Source organism: Ursus maritimus, unplaced genomic scaffold (genome assembly GCF_017311325.1).
Source record: "Ursus maritimus isolate PB19 unplaced genomic scaffold, ASM1731132v1 scaffold_29, whole genome shotgun sequence".
Classification (NCBI taxonomy): Eukaryota; Metazoa; Chordata; class Mammalia; order Carnivora; family Ursidae; genus Ursus; species Ursus maritimus.
The window spans coordinates 5,823,520-5,844,282 of NW_024425452.1; the positions used below are offsets into that span (position 1 = coordinate 5,823,520).

The following is a 20,763-nucleotide window of genomic DNA, read 5'->3' on the forward strand; positions in this document are numbered from 1 at the left end:
TTCCTGAACACCTCCGGTGGAAAAGACACCAGTCTCTGACCCCATAGTGCTCGCTGCCTATACGGTTTATGTTTCCTTCCCACCACCTCTTCTTCTTCGAAATAAGCCTTACCTTGCAACAGCACATCGTCAGTTCAAAACTCTCCTGGGGTTTCTTTCTCACGTCCCCGATATCAGCATATCACTGACGCTCCAGGGTACCCCATTATAGCTTTGGGGAATTTCTAAACTCGTATTCTTTCTACACAGGTACACACTGCGGATCTCAACAGACGCTCTGCCTTTTTTCCCCCAAAGAGTTCCTAGTCTAGCCTGCTCCCTACCCCAGCCCCCAAATGCATAAGCCTGCTCTTGTGTTTAGATAAAAATAGCATGTATCCTAATGTAAATTTTAATTATCAGTATATGAAGGACTTATGTTAACGCTGCTCAAAATATCTGCATTTTTAAAAAGAGCAAGCATAAATGCACTTAGACCCTGAAATTATCTAATCTCCCTCATCGAAAGTCTCAACAATGAATTTAAGAGCTCTGTCATGCCTACCAAATGGTTATCTTTTGGCGTTTATCCAAGTTTCTGTTTCAGATGATGAAATAAATCACTTACTAAAATACTTACCTGATTGTAATCATGTTTCTTTCTTTGCCAGGCAAGTAGCTTTTTCCCATTCTTTTGATATTAGCAGGATATTGGAACCGTTCCGAGTTGATAAAAAAGAGGGGCTGAGGAATTCTGGAATATATTTCATCATCCAGCGGAAACATCCAAGCATCAAGGGCAATCCCGCACCTGCAGGAGGTCGGGGACGATGACAAAGGCTGGTTACACACTGACTGACATACGGAATTCCTAGTGATGTTAGCATTAATGGGCACACACCACCCTGGTTTATTATGGGCTATCTCACGGGTATTATACTTCAGTGTGGGAAGGGGCTATGATTAGCTTTACAGGTAGCAGACTTGGAATTACAGAATCATTTTCTTTAGGAGGCGTTTAGAAATTGTGAAAGATACAGTGTCTTTATGACGTTTTACTTATTTTTGTTACATTGCTTTCAAAATAAATTTTTTTTAAAGATTTTATTTATTTATTTGACAGAGATAGAGACAGCCAGCGAGAGAGGGAACACAAGCAGGGGGAGTGGGAGAGGAAGAAGCAGGCTCCCAGCAGAGGAGCCTGATGTGGGGCCCGATCCCAGAACGCCGGGATCACGCCCTGAGCCGAAGGCAGACGCTTAACCGCTGTGCCACCCAGGTGCCCCTCAAAATAAATTCTTAATAATTTCTCCAAAACTGTGGGGTGTCTGAAGACATATACAATATATGCATATTGCCCCTGCGTTTCCAGACCTTCTAGGCACTCTGCAGTCAATTTATTATGCCTTTTTCACAGTTAACTGTTGGACCAGTAGCTTTATAGTCAGAGGTACTTCACCTGGCAAAGTGTCTGGAGGTTGAAGAAAAACATAAGGGGTGTATCATTTGAAAATGTAACTTGCTTTTTAAAAGTAAGTTTATCCTATGTTTCTGGACCTTCTGGACACTCCATTTTATGTGCTCAATGGGCAAAAGGAGAATATTCCCTTATGGAAACTGATTTTAAAAATTTGTGAGATGAAATTTCACGAAGCGTCCTACCCATGTTCTATATGGTTGGCTCTTCATGACCTCATCAAGTCTGTGATGCCGTGGTTCAAGAAAGAAAATATTTTTTCAAGTTGTAAGACCAGAGCCTGGTCTTGACTCTTGCTCAAATAACTGTAATTTAAGACCTCTATCCATCTTTTTAAAAAAAAGATTTTATTTATTTATTTATTTGAGAGAGAAAGCCAGTGGAGGGAGGAGCAGAGCGGGAGAGGGAGGGGGAAAGAATCTCAAGCAGACTCTGTGCTGAGTGCAGAGTCCAACCTGGGGCTCAGTCTCATGACCCTGAGATCATGACCTGGGCTGAAACCAAGAGCCAGGCGCTGAACTGACTGAGCCACCCAGGGGCCCCAAGACCTCTATCCATCTTAAAGATGGAAAAAAAAATAATTAAAAAAATGCCTTGCATATTGGGGAACTCTAGAAATACTGTAAAATACACTACTGATATCACTACCATTATGACATAGATAAAATGTATATATATTGGGGCGCCTGGGTGGCACAGCGGTTAAGCGTCTGCCTTCGGCTAAGGGCGTGATCCCGGCATTATGGGATCGAGCCCCACATCAGGCTTCTCCACTATGAGCCTGCTTCTTCCTCTCCCACTGCCCCTGCTTGTGTTCCCTCTCTCGCTGGCTGTCTCTATCTCTGTCAAATAAATAAATAAAATCTTTAAAAAAAATGTATATATAAAGATACATTTCCAAGTGAAAATATTAAGCCCTTAAGCAGATAAATAAGAACGATGAGGGAAAATACATAAGAATGGGGAGAGCTTTTAATAGCAAGAGAAGTAGATGGTTTCTGTCTGGGAAAATTCATATAGAGTACTTTATGGGGGCAAAAGAACAGACTTATAAACCCTGAAGGATCCTTTCCTCAGTAAGAATTTGATAAATATCCTATCCCACATGGGTTATCATTTCCCCTCTTCCAAAAACTTGCTGTTTTCTCTCTTTGCCTCCTCTTACCTGAATCTCTGATCTTCACTAAGAGTCTGAATAACCGTGGCTCCACCAAAAGAGTGTCCAATTACTGCTATTTTATTCCTGTCGATAGAGTCCTATATGAAAAAGCACAATATATATTCATCACTATCTCACCGGCAGTTAGAATAGAATGGTTTTTTAAATTATGATATTATTATTCATTTCATGGGCATGGTTAAGTCTTTTGATTTCTTGTAAAAGAAATACACACACATGTATACACACACACACACACACACACAATTTACATGTTGAGCCTTCGTAGAAGTTCAGAAGTAAACTTAATGATCCATGTAGGCGCCCACACTTGAAACACCAACACCACTGCTGGCTTCTGCCTCTCCCCGCTCCACGTTTAATTCGTGTGTTCATTCCACGCGTATCTCTTGAGCACCTGCTCCGTGCAGGCACCGCAGACCATGCTCACCGAGACCCCAGTCCACCGGTGGCGAAAGAGACACAGACGCGTGATGCAGACACAGCGGGTGGTGCCCAGGACCACGTGTGATAGACAGCTCACCAGCCCAGGGGTGGCGCTGCGGTCCAAGAAAGCTTCTTGGAGGAGGTGATGCCTGACTTGAGTTGAAGAGTCAGCAAGACTCAGGGAGAAGACGGTGTCAGGCCAAGGGGACAACACGTCCAAAAGTACGGAGGCAGGAGAGGGAGGGGCTGGCTAAGGGACAAAAACTCTTTGCTGTATCAGGTGAACAGACCATCATCTTCTGCCCGAACTGAAGTACTTCTAGTTCTCTCTATCCCCTCTACTCCAACCTCCACACACACTTTTGGGTCTTTGGTCATGCTGTCCACTTTGATAGTCTTTCACCCCCTCTCAATAGCCTGTTGACAATTTTGACCACCATTTCAGGATCAAGCTCAGAAATATGCAAAAGCCGTCCAAGAACTTAGACCACTTCCCCTGGAGGTACTGAGTCGAGCCAGAAAAATTGCTGTTTTTGCAGCTCAAAGCTGGCTGTTGGCATTTCATATCTAGTGGACCTAATACCTACCTCAGTGCTGTAACAGTTCACGTATACTATTTTTTTTTTTAATTTGCAGCCCTTTGTCATGTCATTCCTCGCGTTACAGCAGAAAAGCAGATGAGAAGGAAAAGGAAAGAACGACAGGACAAGGGAAATGGCTTGTTCTTAAGCTGACCTTCAGTTGTTCCACATCGAAATCTAAATCCAAGACATTCTTCACTGGCTTTCCACCATCAATGGCCAGAATCAAATCGAGAGCTTGCGAACACTCCTTTGCTCTTGTCTGTACCTGACATGATTATCAGGAAAAGGAAATGACAAAATAAAAAAATGACAAAGATTAGAAAAAGGAAGTGACCAGGGGCGCCTGGATGACACAGCGGTTAAGCATCTGCCTTCGGCTCAGGGCGTGATCCCAGCGTTATGGGATCGAGCCCCACATCAGGCTCTTCTGCTAGGAGCCTGCTTCTTCCTCTCCCACTCCCCCTGCTTGTGTTCCCTCTCTCACTGGCTATCTCTCTGTCAAATAAATAAATAAAATCTTAAAAAAAAAAAAAAAAGAAAAAGGAAGTGACCAAAAAAAATGACAAAATGTGACACTTATGTTAGAGTCTGTGTAGGAGTTGCCTGTGGGAAACACGGCTGATTGCGCCCAAAGTGGAAATGGCTAAGTGCTAGTGACGGGAACACAGCCCGGCGTGAGGACACGGGCCCCAGCTTTGCAGGTAGTCATAGCTTCGTGCCACTCCTAGCTCTGTGGCTTACCTGCTGTGTGACCTCAGCTGAGGTGCCCGACCTCTCTGAGCTTCCATTTATTGTGGGATCATGCCTACCTCGGTGAACAGTGGGCGGGACTAAATGCAAAGACGTATGTAAAGCACCCACTGGAAAGCTTGGCGCAGAGGTGAAAGCCAGTGTGCCTCCTCTCACCTCATCTTCCAGACACCCCTGTGAAAGAGCTACGTTATCAGTCATTATGTCGTAGCAGATAGAACGCAGAGGCAGAACAGTAAGTAAGTAACAGTAACTAACGCGTCCAAGATCAATACTGTGAAGTGACGGCGCCGGGATTCAAACACAGAAAGCTGGATTCTAAGGTCTGGCCTCGGAACACTATTCCATGCTGCATCTCCGAAAAGCAGCGTCTTTAATATTGCCTTGAAAAGGAGGGTCTCTGTGAATTTCTTTTTTTTTTTTTTTCAGGGGGAGTGGGAGAGGAAGAAGCAGGCTCATAGCGGAGGAGCCTGATGTGGGGCTCGATCCCATAACGCCGGGATCACGCCCTGAGCCGAAGGCAGACGCTTAACCGCTGTGCCACCCAGGCGCCCCCTCTGTGAATTTCTCTTCTAGCACTTCTGAGGTTCTAAACTTAGACGTTCTATTGCGAAAAATTTCTGAATATGTACTGTCTTCCCTCAGGATTTTTACGTTTTTACTATGATCCAGACTTTTCATTAAGGGAAGTGTATCACTCAGAGGATCTTCTGACAGGTCTCTGGGGAACGGGATATAGGAGAGCGAGGAGTGCACCTTGCAGTATGTAAATGGCATGAGCAAGCGTCATCCTTTTGCATACGCTTTCGAGTCAGCACGCCTCCTCCCCTCCTGCTGCCTGTACCTGCTCGTTTCGCACAGGCATCTCCTCCTCCTCTGACTTTAGGCTTTGAAGGTAGAGCCAAGACTTATTCCCTATTTCTGCAGCAGACTGGTCTTTGAAGTAGTAAGTCGCGGAGGCGGACCCATCCCTACAATGCAAACAGATTCAATGACTTACACTCGCTCTTCCTCTTCTTCGTCCCCTGCCATGCTCCCTCCCCACCCCCAAGTTCACTCTGAGCTTTCTGACTTCCCTGTCTTCTTCCACTCTACTTTTGTTTTAAAATCAAAGAGGCCCCCAAGGGAGTCTACGAAAACGTCACCGCTAGGGTCAAATCCACCCATCCTATCTTCACAATTCTAGGAGGTCCCTAGGAGACTCAGACCAGGAGTCAAATCGCAGGGCTGCCACTTACTCACCATCTGGTTTGGGGCAAGTTACTTACCCTTTTCCAGCTTCGTTTCCCTCCTCCTCAAACCAGTGATAATAGTAACCACTTCAAAGGGTTTTGACAAAGATTAAATGATGGTGCATGAACAGGGCACACAATAAACCCCAGAAAAGCTAGCGGCTCCTGAAAGTTTAACTCAGTCTCCTTTTTTTCTTCATCATGTAACTACAGTTGACAATTTCACTGATACACTTTTATAAATCTTTCTGGAAGGTAGAGCCCAGGTGACCTACCTGTGTTCTACAGCAGCGACTATGAACCCATGCGATGCCAGATCAATGCCAATAGCAGAATAAATCGTCCTTCCAAACAAAAAGAGGAAAGCATTGAACTACCAGCCAGGCTTAGGCAGGGCCCGCTAATAAACCTGGGAACGTGGAGGCCATTATACCCCCATAGTAGTGCCAGGGGGTAAACCAGATAGCTGTGGTTCTCAAAGGGGGCGGCTCTGCCCCTCAGGGGATATTTGACCATGTGTGGAGGTATCAGGACTGGGTAGAGGGTGCTACTGGTATCTAGTGGGTAGAGGGACTACAGCGTGTAAGACCACCCTCTACGAGAAGAAATGGTTTTCTGTGAAATGTCGGGAGTCCCAAGACCGAGAAACCCTGATGTGGTGATTCTAAACATCGCTTTTGAGAGGGCTTTAATCTTGGCCCTACTACTTATCAGCTATATGACTTTTGGTAATTACATCACTGAATCTTTGTCGGCACCTGTAAAAGGGCACTAATACTGCCTTTGCTTTAGAACAGTAGTGAAGTTCTCGTAAGACAGCGTACGTAGGAAGGCAGTGCAGCGTGGTGCTTAGGAGAAGGGGACCTCCAGTCTGATCCCTGCGTTTGAATCCACCACTGATTAGCTGTCTGCCTTGGATAAGTCACTGATCTTTCCTCTGTAATGGTAGGGTACCTGGTGGGATTACTCTAACTATCAAGTAAGTGAATACATTTTCAGGGCTTGTAAATATGTCTAAAACAGGGGAAAGACTGAACACATGGCAACTCTTAGTTAAATGATTGGACACAAAGAATCATGTGCTAAGCAGGTGCATTCATACCCCCTTTCCAGTCTTCATTCTGCACTAGCTTCTCATTTCATTCATTCAACAGGAAATGGCAATAGAGAACCAAAGCAAAGGGAGGTAGTAGGAACTCCATCTTCTACTGTTGAAGATACACACCCTACTCAGGAAGGGATCAGCAAACCTTCTCTGTGAAAGGTCAGGATGTAAATATTTCCAGTGGGCAATATAATAACTGTGACAGCTCCTCGACTCTGCTGTCATAGCACCAAAGGAGCTGCAGATAATGCAAAAGGTGGAATGAATGTGGCTGTGTTTCAATAAAGCTTTATTTATAGAAACAGGCAGCAGGCTGGATTTGCCAACCACTGGTTAAGTAGAAATCAAAAAACTAGTTAGACTACAATTAATGTACCAAAGATCATTTCTTTTTATTTATCTATTTATTTATTGAGAGAGAGAGAGAGCATGAGCAGAGGGAGGGCCAGAGGGAGAGGGAGGGAGGGAGAATCTCAAGCAGACTCCCCACTGATCATGGACCCTGCTGCAGGGCTCGATCTCACAGCCCTGAGATCATGACCTGAGCTGAAATCGAGAGTTGGACACTTAACCCACTGAGGCTGCCAGGCGCCCCCTGAAGATAATTTCTTATTGCAGATACCACCCAACTTCTTGCCAGCTAAAAGCCACCTATTTTTGAAAGTCTTACAATCCTCTGAGGTAGAAAAAAGTGTAGGCATCTGAGAAGATGGAAGAGGAGAGGGTGTGGAGGTCATGTGCCAGTCAGAGGTCATGCCACAGAGAGCATAGCTGACTAAAGACCCCGCCCCCAGCCTGTGCCCCTCCAGATCCACCACCACCAGCTAAGCTTCCTGTGGGATGCACCCAGTGACTGGGCACAGCGTGGGTACTAATGTAGGCCCATTCTGGTGAGATGCAGGACTCCTTTGATGAGCAACTTCTGGTCAAGCACTCCCTCAGTTGGCCTGGTCCCATCTCTCCTTGAAGTGTGCTGTAATCTGAGACTCTTCATACCCAATCTCTCCATTCCCCATCTCCTTCCCATGTGTCCAAGCTCATCATGATCTGAAGGTTCTCCCTATCTTTTCCTGCTCAGTTCCCTCTAGCCTTCACAGACATTTCTCCCAATAAATGTCTTCTACAGGTAACCCAGTCTTGGTGTCAATTTCTCAGAAGACCCAACCCAGCGGATGATTTCGAGAGTGTAAATATTATAATATAGAAGGGTGACAGCCAAAAACGTAAACCCTTCCCTTCTTGTCATGAGGCTAGTCTCCACGAGCTAGAAGGAGGGATCAAACTACTTGACAAGATAGGACTGGACTGATCCATGGACCACAGCCAATGTTTGAGGAACCCCAATTCCTCCAAGATGGGGGCCAGCGTGATACTCTAAACTCTGTTCTTCTTTTTTTTTGACGGGGGGGGGGAATGCATTCAGTCATTGGTCCTTAGGAATTAAAATTGTTCAGCCTTTCAAACATTACCGGAATGCTCCAAGACCATGAGAAAAAACAATCAGTGGATAGTTTTCACCAGTCCTCAGAGGGGAGTTCCAGCCTGCGGGAGTTGTCATTGAACCTAGACAACAATGAGAGATGATAATTAGTGTTTTCTCTGACTTGAATGTTGCTGGTTAATTTAACTTACATCTTCTTAGTGTAAATCCTGACCCGTGGAATTTGTATTTATGTTTTTATGTATTACTAGTAAATTCACTAAAAAGTCTGCTCCTAGATACCTACCAACTAAGGACCTACCATGGAGTTTTTCCCAAGACCACAAAATCATTAATCATCAGTCCCCACTGCTAGCTCTCTGCTTAAGATGAGCCACTTCCCTACCTACAGGTGTATTAAGAAAGGCTATGTTTTAGTACCAATGCCAGGTGTTGGCCAAACTTCAAGGGGAATATTCTGAAACTGAACTGAACCTCAGGAGCATTACACCAAGAACCAGAATCTTCAAATCAGGGACTCCTTTCATTCTAACTGGGTTACGATCTAGAGAAACAGACCACTGACTTCGTACTCAGATGCGGTTTTGGACGCAGCTCTGTCACGTCCTATTGACCTTGAGCAAGTTACAAGAACTCTCTTGAGTTTCCCCTTTTTGTAAAACGGAGCAAATGGTACCTTCCAGGGCTTTTGTGAGAATGTTGTCTAAGTAGGGAACATATGCAAAGCACCCATCTCGTGACATAGCAAGGGGCTCAAAATATGGAAGATGCTGTCTTCCTTCACTTCTCAATTGCTGTTGTCATTACTATCTTCGGTCACTTGGGTTCCATTTTCTCATTTATAAAACAGAGATGCAGTCATGAAGATCCGATGGGATGATCGCTCTGGAAGCGATTTATAACTTATTCAGCACCATGAAGACCTGTAGTTCTATTTCCATCATTTCTGTTATAAAGTGGTTTTTAAGAAAACTCCAAGGAGACGTTTAAAATAAATGCTGTTGGGGCGCCTGGGTGGCACAGCGGTTAAGCGTCTGCCTTCAGCTCAGGGTGTGGTCCCGGCGTTGTGGGATCGAGCCCCACATCAGGCTCTTCTGCTATGAGCCTGCTTCTTCCTCTCCCACTCCCCCTGCTTGTGTTCCCTCTCTCGCTGGCTGTCTCTATCTCTTTCAAATAAATAAATAAAATCCTTAAAAAAAAATAAATGCCGTTGTAGGTAGTTTTGAGAGATTTGAAGATCTAGTTAACACTGGTCCCACAGTACTGTCTGATCAAACAGATAACGTATTAGCGATCTGTAGACAAGCGAAGCGATCAAGCACAGAAGATGATCTTGGCGAGAGGAGTTGGTTCCTTGCGGGTGGGCGAGGGGAAGGAGAGTAGTCTCCTTGCTTACCATAGGTGAGAAATTAGCTTTCACTTCCCTACAGAGCATCCAGGGCACCGGGTACCTTAGCCAGCCTGCTACTTACTCACCGGATTATTGCTTCCCCACAGTATGTAAGCGGGAACATTAAAGACCAGCCAGACACAGATATTACAGCCAGTCGGAAAGTCTGACACTTTCTGTCCCTCCATCTACCCCAATATATGCAGGACAAACAGAATGAGAACCCTTGATTCTCTGATAGTTACCTGGGCTTTTAAGAAAGACTTTGTCATCTTAAGGGAAGTTTAGATTGGAGAAAATCTACTTTGATCCTTGCCTGAAACTTTTGCTGTTTTCAAGGTTTTCATATATTCTAGAGCCTACAAAGCAGGATCGACGGAAATCTTACCAAAAAACAAGCTCAATATTTTGCCCATAAGCCAGTGTGTTCCAAGATATTTACTAAGACCAAAAAAATATTCTTTGTTGGGGATCCAAAGGGTGTCAGAGTGGTGCTCGTCCTCTTGGGAAGGATAATACAAGCGCAAGAAGCTGCCCTGTAGAGGGAAGAAATGAATGTACTTTTAGTGAGGTTGCTTCTCCGTTCTGTTCCAATAGCTATTTTGCATACTTAATTAGTGGAGACCCAGATACCTCTGTTGTTCGCGAGAGGTCGAGAGAAACGTTTTTAAGCTGCTGTGGTGACTAAAAACAGTAGACAGAGAAGCAAAATAGAACAATATGCCTTCGGAGTGAAAAGAAAGTATGAGCAGGCTGGTTTCAACCATTTAGGAAGGGGAAAATAAAGAGTGTTTATAGGTAAATTAGTCCCATGACAACAACAAGTTGGGGGATGACTTAACTAGCGAAAGGCTTCCTAGACAAGACAAATGGCAAAATGAGTCATTCTCAGGTGAGGGCAAGAGCCAGTTTCAAAACCTTCTAGTGGGCAATAGTCACAGTCAGTACTCGAATATAGATAAGCGGTCTTAATCAAAGCATTACCTTCTTTGTATAATCAAACATCAAGTCTGTACAACCGACAGAATAAGGTCCATTTCCTTTGGGAATGTTAGATTGGCCCACACTTGCAGCAGCCATCAGAGCTTGTAGTTTATTGGCCCATGCTGAAAAAAAGGTAAATATTATCTCACTGTCATTCATTACACTCCCGACTTTATTATGCAAAAAGAAATTCCAAGGCAATTGAGTTACATCTCTCAGTTTCCGGCCTCCTTCATTTCTTTACCCAAATAGTAAAATACACAAATAATTACTGAGGGCCCAATGAAAGCAAAGCATTGTGTGGCAATAGAGGTAGAGATGGACACAGCCCTTCCCCTAAGGTGCTTAAGGCTATCACCTCCTAGTACTCAGAGCCTTGCCCTTAGCTTCCGCTCTGATCCAGATCACGTCAAAGACCGCTTCCCCAGTCTGTTTTTTCCCAAACAGGAACCTGACCTCACATTGCGGATTTGGGCTTACAACTTCCTGTTGGGTGCCTCCACCCGCTGTCCTTCTGTTAGGAACATCAAGGCCAATGGTCCAGAGTCAGACTGGATGGCCATCTCCCAACTCTTCCGCCTCATCCTCTAACCACACAGCCTGCACCTCCAGCATTCCCTATCTCGTGCATCCCAAGCCAGAAACCCGGGAATCAGCCTCCTACCTCCTTCTCGCCAACCCCCTACATCCAACTAGGTCTCAATTTCTAACATTTGTTTTTAGCTTAGAATTCTCTCTCCAGTATGGCCCTGGTCCCCTAGCTCAGCTGTGTATTTGCACATTCACGGTCTCTTGACCGGAGAGCTGTCCTCTCTCCTAACTGTCCTATTCATCTTGGATCTTGACCCCTTCAAATGTATCCTTTACACAATGCTTGGAGTGATTTGAAGCACAAATGTCACCAGGCAATGCTTCTGGAAATTTTTCAACGGCTGCCTATCACCAAGTGGTTACTCCTGAAGGGGGAATATATTGGAAACTTTTTGCAAGGCAGTTCGTAGGGCCGTATTTAAATCTACACACGCCTTCCTACGCTATGTCCACTGCAGCTGGAGGCACAGACGTGGCCTATCCTTCCAGCGTTCCGGGGTTGAAATGTACAGAGTTTGCAGGTGCACACGTTACATCTAGAGTTCCTGGGCACCGTACGAAAGTGGTCTGAAGGTCCCCTGCCTTGTACTCTTCTGCTTTTTCCTTGAAGTTACCCACCTCCCACAGGCTCCAGCAGAGCTACACACTGAGCTGTTTGACGCCTCTGCCCCTTAATAAATTCTATTTCCTGTGTTTGAAATCCCAATGGCAAACTCCTGTTCAACTTTTAACATCTTGATCGGATGTCAGGTCTTCTCTGAAGCCTTCCCGCACTCCCCAGACTTAATCATTTCATCTCAGTATTAAATCAATTCCCTGTATATATATTTTTATCATTCTTCTTATCCTATATATTAAAGTGAGGTGTTTGCATACTTTGTCTCCCACACGAGGCTATTTCTTAAGAACTGTATACATCCTCAGATCTTAATGCTGGCACACGGTTGGTGCTCCATAAATATTTGTGAAAGTGAGCCGAGCTAAGCTGTTCATTGCCACTGGGCTCTCATTTGCATGAAATGCTTTATCGTATATATCCTCTTACCCACCCACTCTTGAAACTGTTTCTCCCTCTTTGGTGCTAAAACTCTTCAACATACCTGCAGTTGTATCCGTTCTCCTCCTTTCTACACCCCACACAAGTCCATATTTACTTGTAAGATGGTGAGTCCCAATATCACAATATCCGGACTCTCACTTTTCTTGATTCAGCTTGCCTACTTGTTTTCTTCTATTGGACTGTGAGAGTCTATTTCTCCGCTAGACAGACTCCTTCAAGCTTTCCATCACATTCTGCCTCTGCCACTGAGACACTTGGAGCTATGTCAGATATGGAAATTACATCGATATCATAGGGCATCACCCAGAAAGGTTTTGAGTTATGAGAAGAAGCCCGTCTTTCATGTTGGTGACTCATGTGTGAAGACCTGCCAGTGACGAGTCCTTCAATACATCAGGCTTGCGACTCAAAGCTGGTCCATGGATCAGCATCACTGGCGTCCGCTGGGAGCTCGGGAATGCAGGATCTTCAGCCTTAGCCCAATTCTACTGACTCAGAAAAGCTGTGCCTATTAAAGTTTAAAAAGCACTAGGCTAAGGTACCAGAGTACCTAGTCTGACACACCATTCACAGCCCAAAGGCAAGCAGGGAGTCCCAAGGAAGGCAGGAGATGAATGGACCTGGGGTATTAGAGCCAGGTGGTCTATTCTGCATTCCAGCTAGACCTCTGATGCTACGAGGCTCCGGCCTAGGCCATTTACTCCCCTCTCTTATCCTCATTTGTGAAGTGAGGCAAAAAGCACTTGCCCACCCGCAGGACAGCTGCAAGAAGGAAGTGATAATGGAAGTCAAGTGCCCGGCACGGAACACAACACATAATCAGCAGACAGCCGATACTACGTGTCCCTTACCTCAAGTTAGTTAACTCTGGCTACCCAAATTTAAGCCCTTAGAGGAGTGTTAAGATCTAAACTAGACCATTCCATTTTCCCTTTGGGCAGATTCAAAATCCAAGGTGTTTCCTCAGACAGTAAAAAAAAAAAAAAAAAAAAAAAAAAAGAACTTCACCCATAAGGCTAACATTTTCAGGTCTATTTAGAAAGGCTCCTTCTTTCCCATTTGAGATTGTCAACCAAGCCATGCTTTGCAGTGTAACCGGGAGACACCAGTCAATAGGGAGACGTCAGACCTGGCTTTCCCTCCTTGAGGAGTAGTCGTGTTCTGCTGCGCCACCCCCCACGTCAGCCATGATGTGACGGTAGCCGGTTTGAGGGGGAGGACTCTGGCTCCCAGAGCTTGAGGAGGAGCCCCAGAGAGCCCACAGCTGCCTTGGCGGTACTGCCTCTGGAAGTGAGAGTTCAGTTCTAGAGCCGTGGGAGGGTTCCGAGTCACACAAGGTTTCTCTTGTGAGATCTCAATTCCACATGGGCTCTGGGAACCTTGCTCAATCACCTGGGAGTACCCTGGTTCTCTAAAACCTGCCCTACCGCAAAGCCTCCTCACTCAGCATTCAGGAGCCACAGGTCAAGGGGAGGCTATAGGGCTGCCCATTCCAAGACACTTGACCCCTCAGGAAGCCTGGAGCTGCCCCGGGCTGGGGTGCAGGTCTACAGAGCCCTGCCGCTGTTCAGTGCCAGAGCGGTTGTAGGCAAGTTTCATTGGCCTGCAGCTAGTCCAGTCATGGTCCGGGATTTCCTGTTCTCCAACCATCTGTTCCATCAGGGCTCATCATGAAGGATAAGGCAGGAGGAGGCTTGTCAGGTCGAATGGCCACCGTCTAGAGGACACAGTTTGTGGTTCAGAACTTACACACGTCACGTCCTATTCTTCAACTTTCATTTAAGAGGAGCACAGGAACCTCTTGAGTGCTATGAATCTTGTTACACATTTCCGGTGGCGTTCAGTTGTCAAGTATTCCTGGTATTCATTCTTGCGTTTTGAGACGGATTGTATACATGCCAGGAACATGACATCTAATACAGCTTTACGACCTCCACTCACAAAAAGGACATCTCTAGCCCATACTTTACCTACGTAACCATACTTCCTATATATTCATTTGGTTAGAAGAATATAAATAGTCACCTATTACTTTAATCCTTTATTTAATACATGATTTCTAATAATTTACAAAATACTTTTGCATTCATTCCTGAGTACTGAGAATGGGGCGCTGGGCTCAAGGCTGGGGCTCCAAAAAGGAATAACGTAGTGTCTCTTTCCCCAAGTTCCTGCCAGTCCAATGCCAGCTTTTCAATGATTTTCCAACATGAGGGGGATATAAAACATGCTTGAAATTCGCACCCCCGACCAATAAGAAATGCATGATGTCAATGTCTCCTCGCTGATAATCTGCTCATCATGTGAGATGCTACTTGTTTCCAATCCTTGGAAAATACGGTAATGGGAAAGTTAATTTTTAACTAGGCTGCAAGTTCTGTGAAGCTTGTCCACAAGCTCACAGTCTTAGTCACCAGGGCCTCAGCTTCCGGGTAAGTGTTGCTGAATGAGTGCGCCTGTGAGATATTATGCCATTTCCTGTGCGAACGTAGATACAACACATAGTCCTTCCCACGGATGCCTTTACTTCCCTAACTAGGAAGTAGGGCAATAGTGATCAGGCGCAGGGTTATGAAAGCTCTTATGTAATTGCTACAAGAAGGAGTCACCCATCAAACCTGAACAGCTAGTCCAGAGTGACCCGCTGTGTGGCCACAGGCAGAATGACACCATGCAGAAGCCACCTACACGGTTCACCTGAGGGGGAGCTGGAAGGAGAAGATCATGCATCACAACGCTCTGTGATTTGCAGGCATTCGCAACGCTCCAGAAGCCATCTCTTTGCAGCAAAGGTCCTTCTTAGTGATGGCAGACGTACTTGTCTAGAGATGGTTGCCTCACTCTGGCCACCTCTTCTGGGCCTGACTAAACTTGCCCTCCTCTGCTTCCCTCCCATCACAAGGTAAGAAAGAGCAAGAGATGCACATCCGTTCTCACCGAGAGTTCCTCAGGTTGTGCCTACCTCTCCTAGTGATGATAGCGAAAACACTGTTTCCCTCTGGACCCCAAGCCCCTACCTTGCCATGTTCCCAATCTCCTTCCAGGACTAACCAGGACTACACCTGTTGATCAAGACAACTGCCTGTCCTGCCCCTGTGTGGGAGCAGGTTTTGCGGTTGCCTCTGAGGGAACTCCAGGGGGGTTGTGTCACTGCGCCTGCGTGGGAGCAGGTCATGGTGGCGAGAAAGACAAGGGGCCGAGTTGAGGAAGTTCTCCACAGTGGTTGAGAGCTGAGCGTCCAGTGTGTCTGAAAATGCCTCACCTTGATTCTGTCCTGCAGTCACGATGTTGAAGATGACAGGAGCTTCTTCAGTTTCGGTGGGAATGAGGGGAAACTGAGGCCCTGTCCCCTACCCCAGGAGAACACAAGGTCTCCATGAGCCTCTTGGTAATAAAACCTGGTGAGAAGTCCCCACGTACACCTGCTCTGGGGCCAGTGGAGTTTGGCAACGAGTTGGCTGCTCAAGCCTAGAACAAATAGCCCTCTTACCTGATGATCTAATATGGGCAACAGGATTGAGGTCTTGCCAGTCAATAGGATGGACCAGTGCAAGGCAGCTGCAGAGGCAGAAAAGCGCATGCAGTTTGGGTGGCAACATCTTGGAAGCTGAGAGTGGTTTCAGCTTCACCTTCTTCAAGGCAGGTTATTAAAAGAAAAAAAAAACATGCAAAAAAGAGGACTTAAATAGGCTGACAAATCAGTGCGATTAGGGTACTAGCAACACGACTTTACCAATTATTAAGGGAAGAAGGCACCTGGAAAGGACGGAACATGCATTGTCTGAGCTGGGCTTTTGAAAGGCATCGGGGCGGCAAAATCCTTGGTAACGCTGGATGTAGAGCATAGAAATAACACTTCTAGCAGTCATAGCAGGGCTCTGCTCACTCATTCTCTAACTCTGTAGCAGTCTGGTTTGGTTATAAAGAATAGCATCAAGGGGCGCCTGAATGGCACAGTCAGTTAAGCAGCCAACTCTTGGTTTCAGCTCGGGTTGGCATCTCAGGGTCGTGAGATCAAGCCCTGCATCGGGCTCTGTGCTCAGCACGGAGTCTGGTGAAGAGTCTCTCTCCCCCTGCCCCCTCCCCGAAATAAATAAATAAATCCTTAAAAAATGAATAGCATCAAAATATAACAATTGTAACAGCCACGGATCAGAATCATAATACTATCCACGGCACGCCTAGCACAGGAGTGAATACTCCGTAAGTTCCGGCTAACATTTCCATCACAATTATACAATGATTATATTGCTACAGCTGTGACTGTTTCGGTGCTGATGACATTTTATTTTTGGTGATCTCTGTAATCTTCCTACACTGAAACCTTCCCACAGGCAGAGGTCGGGTCTTACGTACTATTCCCACTGCCTAACAGAGGGCCTCGCATGTGGTGTTGCATGAATGTTTACAGAATTCATGAATGAATATTTGTAGTCCTACAAACAGCATATTAGACTCATGATAATAAGAACTGATATTACAGTTGGGGGCTATGCTAACATCTTTTTTTTAATTTTTATTTTTATTTATTTTTTTAAAGATTTTATTTTATTTATTTATTCGACAGAGATAGAGACAGCCAGCGAGAGAGGGAACACAAGCAGGGGGAGTGGGAGAGGAAGAAGCAGGCTCATAGCCGGAGGAGCCTGACATGGGGCTCGATCCCATAACGCCGGGATCACGCCCTGAGCCGAAGGCAGACGCTTAACCGCTGTGCCACCCAGGCGCCCCTACATCTTTTTTTTTTTAAAATAATTTTTATTTTGTTATATTAGTCACTACACAGTGCGTCCCCAGTTTTTGATGCAATGTTCCACGATTCATTATTTTATGCTAACATCTTATTAGCAAAAACTATCTTGCACTGGTGCATCGCCTTCCCCCTTCAGAATTTCTCCCTTCAAAAGACTGAATTGTCTCTTCACGGATAGTAACTTGCCAACGGATTTTTTCCAGATGTAGTTCTATGCTTGAATGCATACCTGCACAGAATATATACACACATATACACGTGTACATATAAATATACGTATATAAAATATATAGTTTTAAAATTCGTTTGCAGTATTTCAAGTTACACTTTAAATTTGATAGTACGTTTAGAGTCTTTTCATATGAGTACACGGCACTGTAATTTGTCTTTTTATTTTAAAATGGCACTTAGGAATTGCTCAAAAAAGTTTGTTCCCTGGGGCAACTGGGTGGCTCAGTCGCTAAGCGCCCAACTCTTGGTTTCGGCTCAGGTCGTGATCTCAGGGTCATGAGATCGAGCCCCACATCTGGCTCTGCCCTCAGCACGGAGTTGGCTTGAGATTCTCTCCTTCTCCCTCTGCCCCTCCCCTTGTTCCCGCTCTCTCATTTTCTCTCAATAAATAAATAAATAAATTTTTTTTTAAGTTTGTTCCCTACATAAATAACAATGTTGCCAACATTTGAAGGCTTAATATATGCTCAGCAGTTTTCAGTTTCTGGCACAGGTTATCTTCGTCAGCCATCACTAAACAATCTTCGAGGGAGATTTAACTATCCCCATTGTATTGATGAGGAAATCGAGGCAAGGAGAATTTAACTGACTTGTCCTTATCACACAGCCAGTAAGGGCTGGAGACAGGGCTTGAACCCAGACTCTCTGAGTCCCTGCTTTTAACCACGACACACCAACTTTGGGTAGCACCAATTTCTCTTCACCCTCCAATGATAATCTAAAGTTAGTGAGCACAGCGGTTCTTTTACGGATGCTAACGCGTTCAGGAGCTTCCTGGATTGAAAAGATGACTTAATAGAAATTGTTCTCTGAAGAGATGAGCGCCGGTCTCATCGTTCTTGCCCTGATTTGTATTTGGAACATGCTAGAACCCTTGGAAACCGCAGAATGCTGTGTCTGAATCCAGAGAAACAGCTACTGAGGTTCCCAAAGAAGCAACAGAAGAAGCTGACCCGAAGTCAGGCAGTGTGCTCACCAGCCTCCAGCACCCCCTGCTGTTGGACAGTCACGACGGGGTTTGTCACCAAATAGCATCATCCGCAGAAAGTATTTACAGGGACCTGAGCAGAGGGCTTGAGAAAATTCCACCCGTGGTGCTTACAGCCCATGACTGAATAGGAGGAGTGTCATTTGGCCATTTGGAAAATCACAGGGGATGAAGATGAGGAAAAAGGAAGGCAAAGTGAAACACACAGGGAGGGCAACAGAGATTTTTGGGGAACACCGCACTAACCCAAAGAAAGTTAGTTTGCCCACAGCTCCTTGGTGTTTGGGACATCTATTCTGTTACAACCTCAGGAAGAGTTAGAGAAGCCAGTTGTGGGAAGGGCTTCGGCAAGTCCTCCAAGCAGGACTGGGGTGCTTGGCCCGCCCCATGCTTCCTACCAGACTTATGCCACTGCCATCGCGTGCCGTCCTCAGAGTGAAGCAGGGCCGATTTAAGGCCAGGTAAAATGCGCACTGGAGTTCCCACCCTGAGCTCATGCAAGCTACGATGGCTCTCGGGGAACCTTTGGACATACTGCCTGGGGCGCCTGGGTGGCTCAGTCGGTTAAGCGTTCCACTTTTGATTTTGGCTCAGGTGGTGATCTCAGGGCCTTGAGATCAAGGCCCAGTCCGGCTCCAGCTGGGTGCAGAGCCTGCTTAAGATTCTCTCTCTCTCCCTTTGCGCCCCCACCTCCCACCCCAGCTCATGCTCACATGCTCTAAAAAAAAAAAAAAAAAAAAAAAAAAAGAGCATATTGATTGATTCCTGAGTCCCACCCCAGACCTGCTGACTCAGAATCTTCAGGCATGGGGCGCCTGGGTGGCACAGCGGTTAAGCGTCTGCCTTCGGCTCAGGGCGTGATCCCGGCGTTCTGGGATCGAGCCCCACATCAGGCTCCTCTGCTGTGAGCCTGCTTCTTCCTCTCCCACTCCCCCTGCTTGTGTTCCCTCTCTCGCTGGCTGTCTTTATCTCTGTCGGATAAATAAATAAAATCTTTAAAAAAAAAAAAAAGAATCTTCAGGCATGTCTGGGCATCTGCACTTTAGCTCCTGAGGGATCCCGACACAGCCATGCCCAGAATGTGCTATTTGGAAACTGCTGCAATAGAACAAAAAGAGTACTATTTGTTTTTATTAATTAATTAATTAATTTATTTATTTATTTATTTATTGTATTTTTATTTAAGTAAACTCTACTCCCAATGTGGGGCTCAAACTCATGACCCCGAGATCAAGAGTCACACGGTCTACCGACCGAGCCTCCCGGGTGCCCAGAGAGTTTACTATTCGTTTAGAGGTTCTCACCAGGCTATCACACGTGCTGTCTGATCTCGTCCTCAAAGTGGTAATCCTCTAAGTAATTCAATGACTGGCTGCCTTATTCATTCCTTCCCTCGTTCACGAATTCATGTACTCAATTTTCAGAATGGCAATGTGTCAGTCTATGCGTGGGATAAAAAGATTTCTAAATTTTTTTTTAAAAAAGGTTTTTAGTCATTCGTATGTCTTCATTGGAAAAGTGTCTGTTCATAGCTTCTGCCCATTTTTTTTTATGTGATTATTTGTTTCTTAGGTATGGAGTTTGAGAAGTTCTTTACAGATCTTGGATACAGATCTTTTATCTGTAGCGTCATTTGCAAATATCTTTTCCCAGTCCATGGGTTGCCTCTTTGTTTTGTTGACTGTTTCCTTTGCTGTGCAGAAGACATATGAATGGCTAACAGACACCTGAAAAAATGTTCCACGTCATTAGCCATCAGGGAAATGCAAATCAAAACCACATTGAGATACCACCTTACACTAGTTAGAATCGCAAAAATTGACAAAGCAAGAAACAACAAATGTTGGAGAGGATGTGGAGAAAGGGGATCCCTCTTACACTGTTGGTGGGAATGCAAGTTGGTACAGCCACTTTGGAAAACAGTGTGGAGGTTCCTTAAGAAATTAAAAATAGAGCTACCCTGTGATCCAGCAATTGCACTACCGGGTATTTACCCCAAAGATACAGATGTAGTGAAAAGAAGGGCCATATGCAACCCAATGTTCATAGCAGCATTGTCCACAATAGCCAAACTGTAGAAGGAGCTGAGATGCCCTTCAACAGACGAATGGATAAAGAAGATGTGGTCCATATACAATGGAATATTACTCAGCCATCAGAAAGGATGATTACCCAACATTTGCAGCAACATGGATGGGACCAGAGGAGATTATGCTAAGTGAAATAAGTCAAGCAGAGAAAGACAATTATCATATGGTTTCACTCATTTGTGGAACATAAGGAATAGCATGGAGATCGTTAGGAGAAGGAAGGGAAAAATGAAGGGGGGGGGGTAAACAGAGGGGGGGAATGAACCACGAGAGACTATGGACTCTGGGAAACAAACTGAGGGTTTTAGAGGGGAGGGAGAAGGGGGGGATGGGCTAGCCCGGTGATGGGTATTAAGGAGGGCACATATTGCAATGAGTACTGGGTGTTACACGCAAACAATGAATCATGGAACACTGCATCAAAAACCAAGGATGTACTGTATGGTGACTAATATAACATAATAAATAAATAAATAAATAAATAAATAAATAAATAAATAAA

General features: G+C 45.3%; 1 protein-coding gene and 1 long non-coding RNA gene across 5 annotated transcripts in view; one reads left to right on the forward strand and one right to left on the reverse strand.

The window, feature by feature from the left end:
- Positions 1 to 20,763, reverse strand: part of PLA2G7 (phospholipase A2 group VII) — a 39,687-nt gene that overhangs the window by 3,617 nt on the left and 15,307 nt on the right. For 2 of the 4 annotated variants that reach the window (XM_008691829.2, XM_040643560.1), the window contains exons 2-10: positions 15,690 to 15,831; positions 10,549 to 10,670; positions 9,953 to 10,100; positions 8,203 to 8,296; positions 5,904 to 5,972; positions 5,241 to 5,367; positions 3,798 to 3,911; positions 2,622 to 2,713; positions 620 to 790 (exon numbers count right to left, since the gene is read on the reverse strand). In XM_008691829.2, coding sequence (XP_008690051.1) covers positions 620 to 790; positions 2,622 to 2,713; positions 3,798 to 3,911; positions 5,241 to 5,367; positions 5,904 to 5,972; positions 8,203 to 8,296; positions 9,953 to 10,100; positions 10,549 to 10,670; positions 15,690 to 15,798 — 1,046 coding nt within the window. In that variant the 5' untranslated portion in view covers positions 15,799 to 15,831. The remainder of the gene's footprint in view (positions 1 to 619; positions 791 to 2,621; positions 2,714 to 3,797; positions 3,912 to 5,240; positions 5,368 to 5,903; positions 5,973 to 8,202; positions 8,297 to 9,952; positions 10,101 to 10,548; positions 10,671 to 15,689; positions 15,832 to 20,763) is intronic. The other 2 variants (XM_008691830.2, XM_040643562.1) reach the window with 1 other exon arrangement.
- Positions 10,678 to 20,763, forward strand: part of LOC103664033 — a 14,412-nt gene continuing 4,326 nt past the window's right edge. The window contains exon 1 of the long non-coding RNA XR_568907.2: positions 10,678 to 15,101. This is a non-coding gene — a long non-coding RNA (uncharacterized LOC103664033). The remainder of the gene's footprint in view (positions 15,102 to 20,763) is intronic.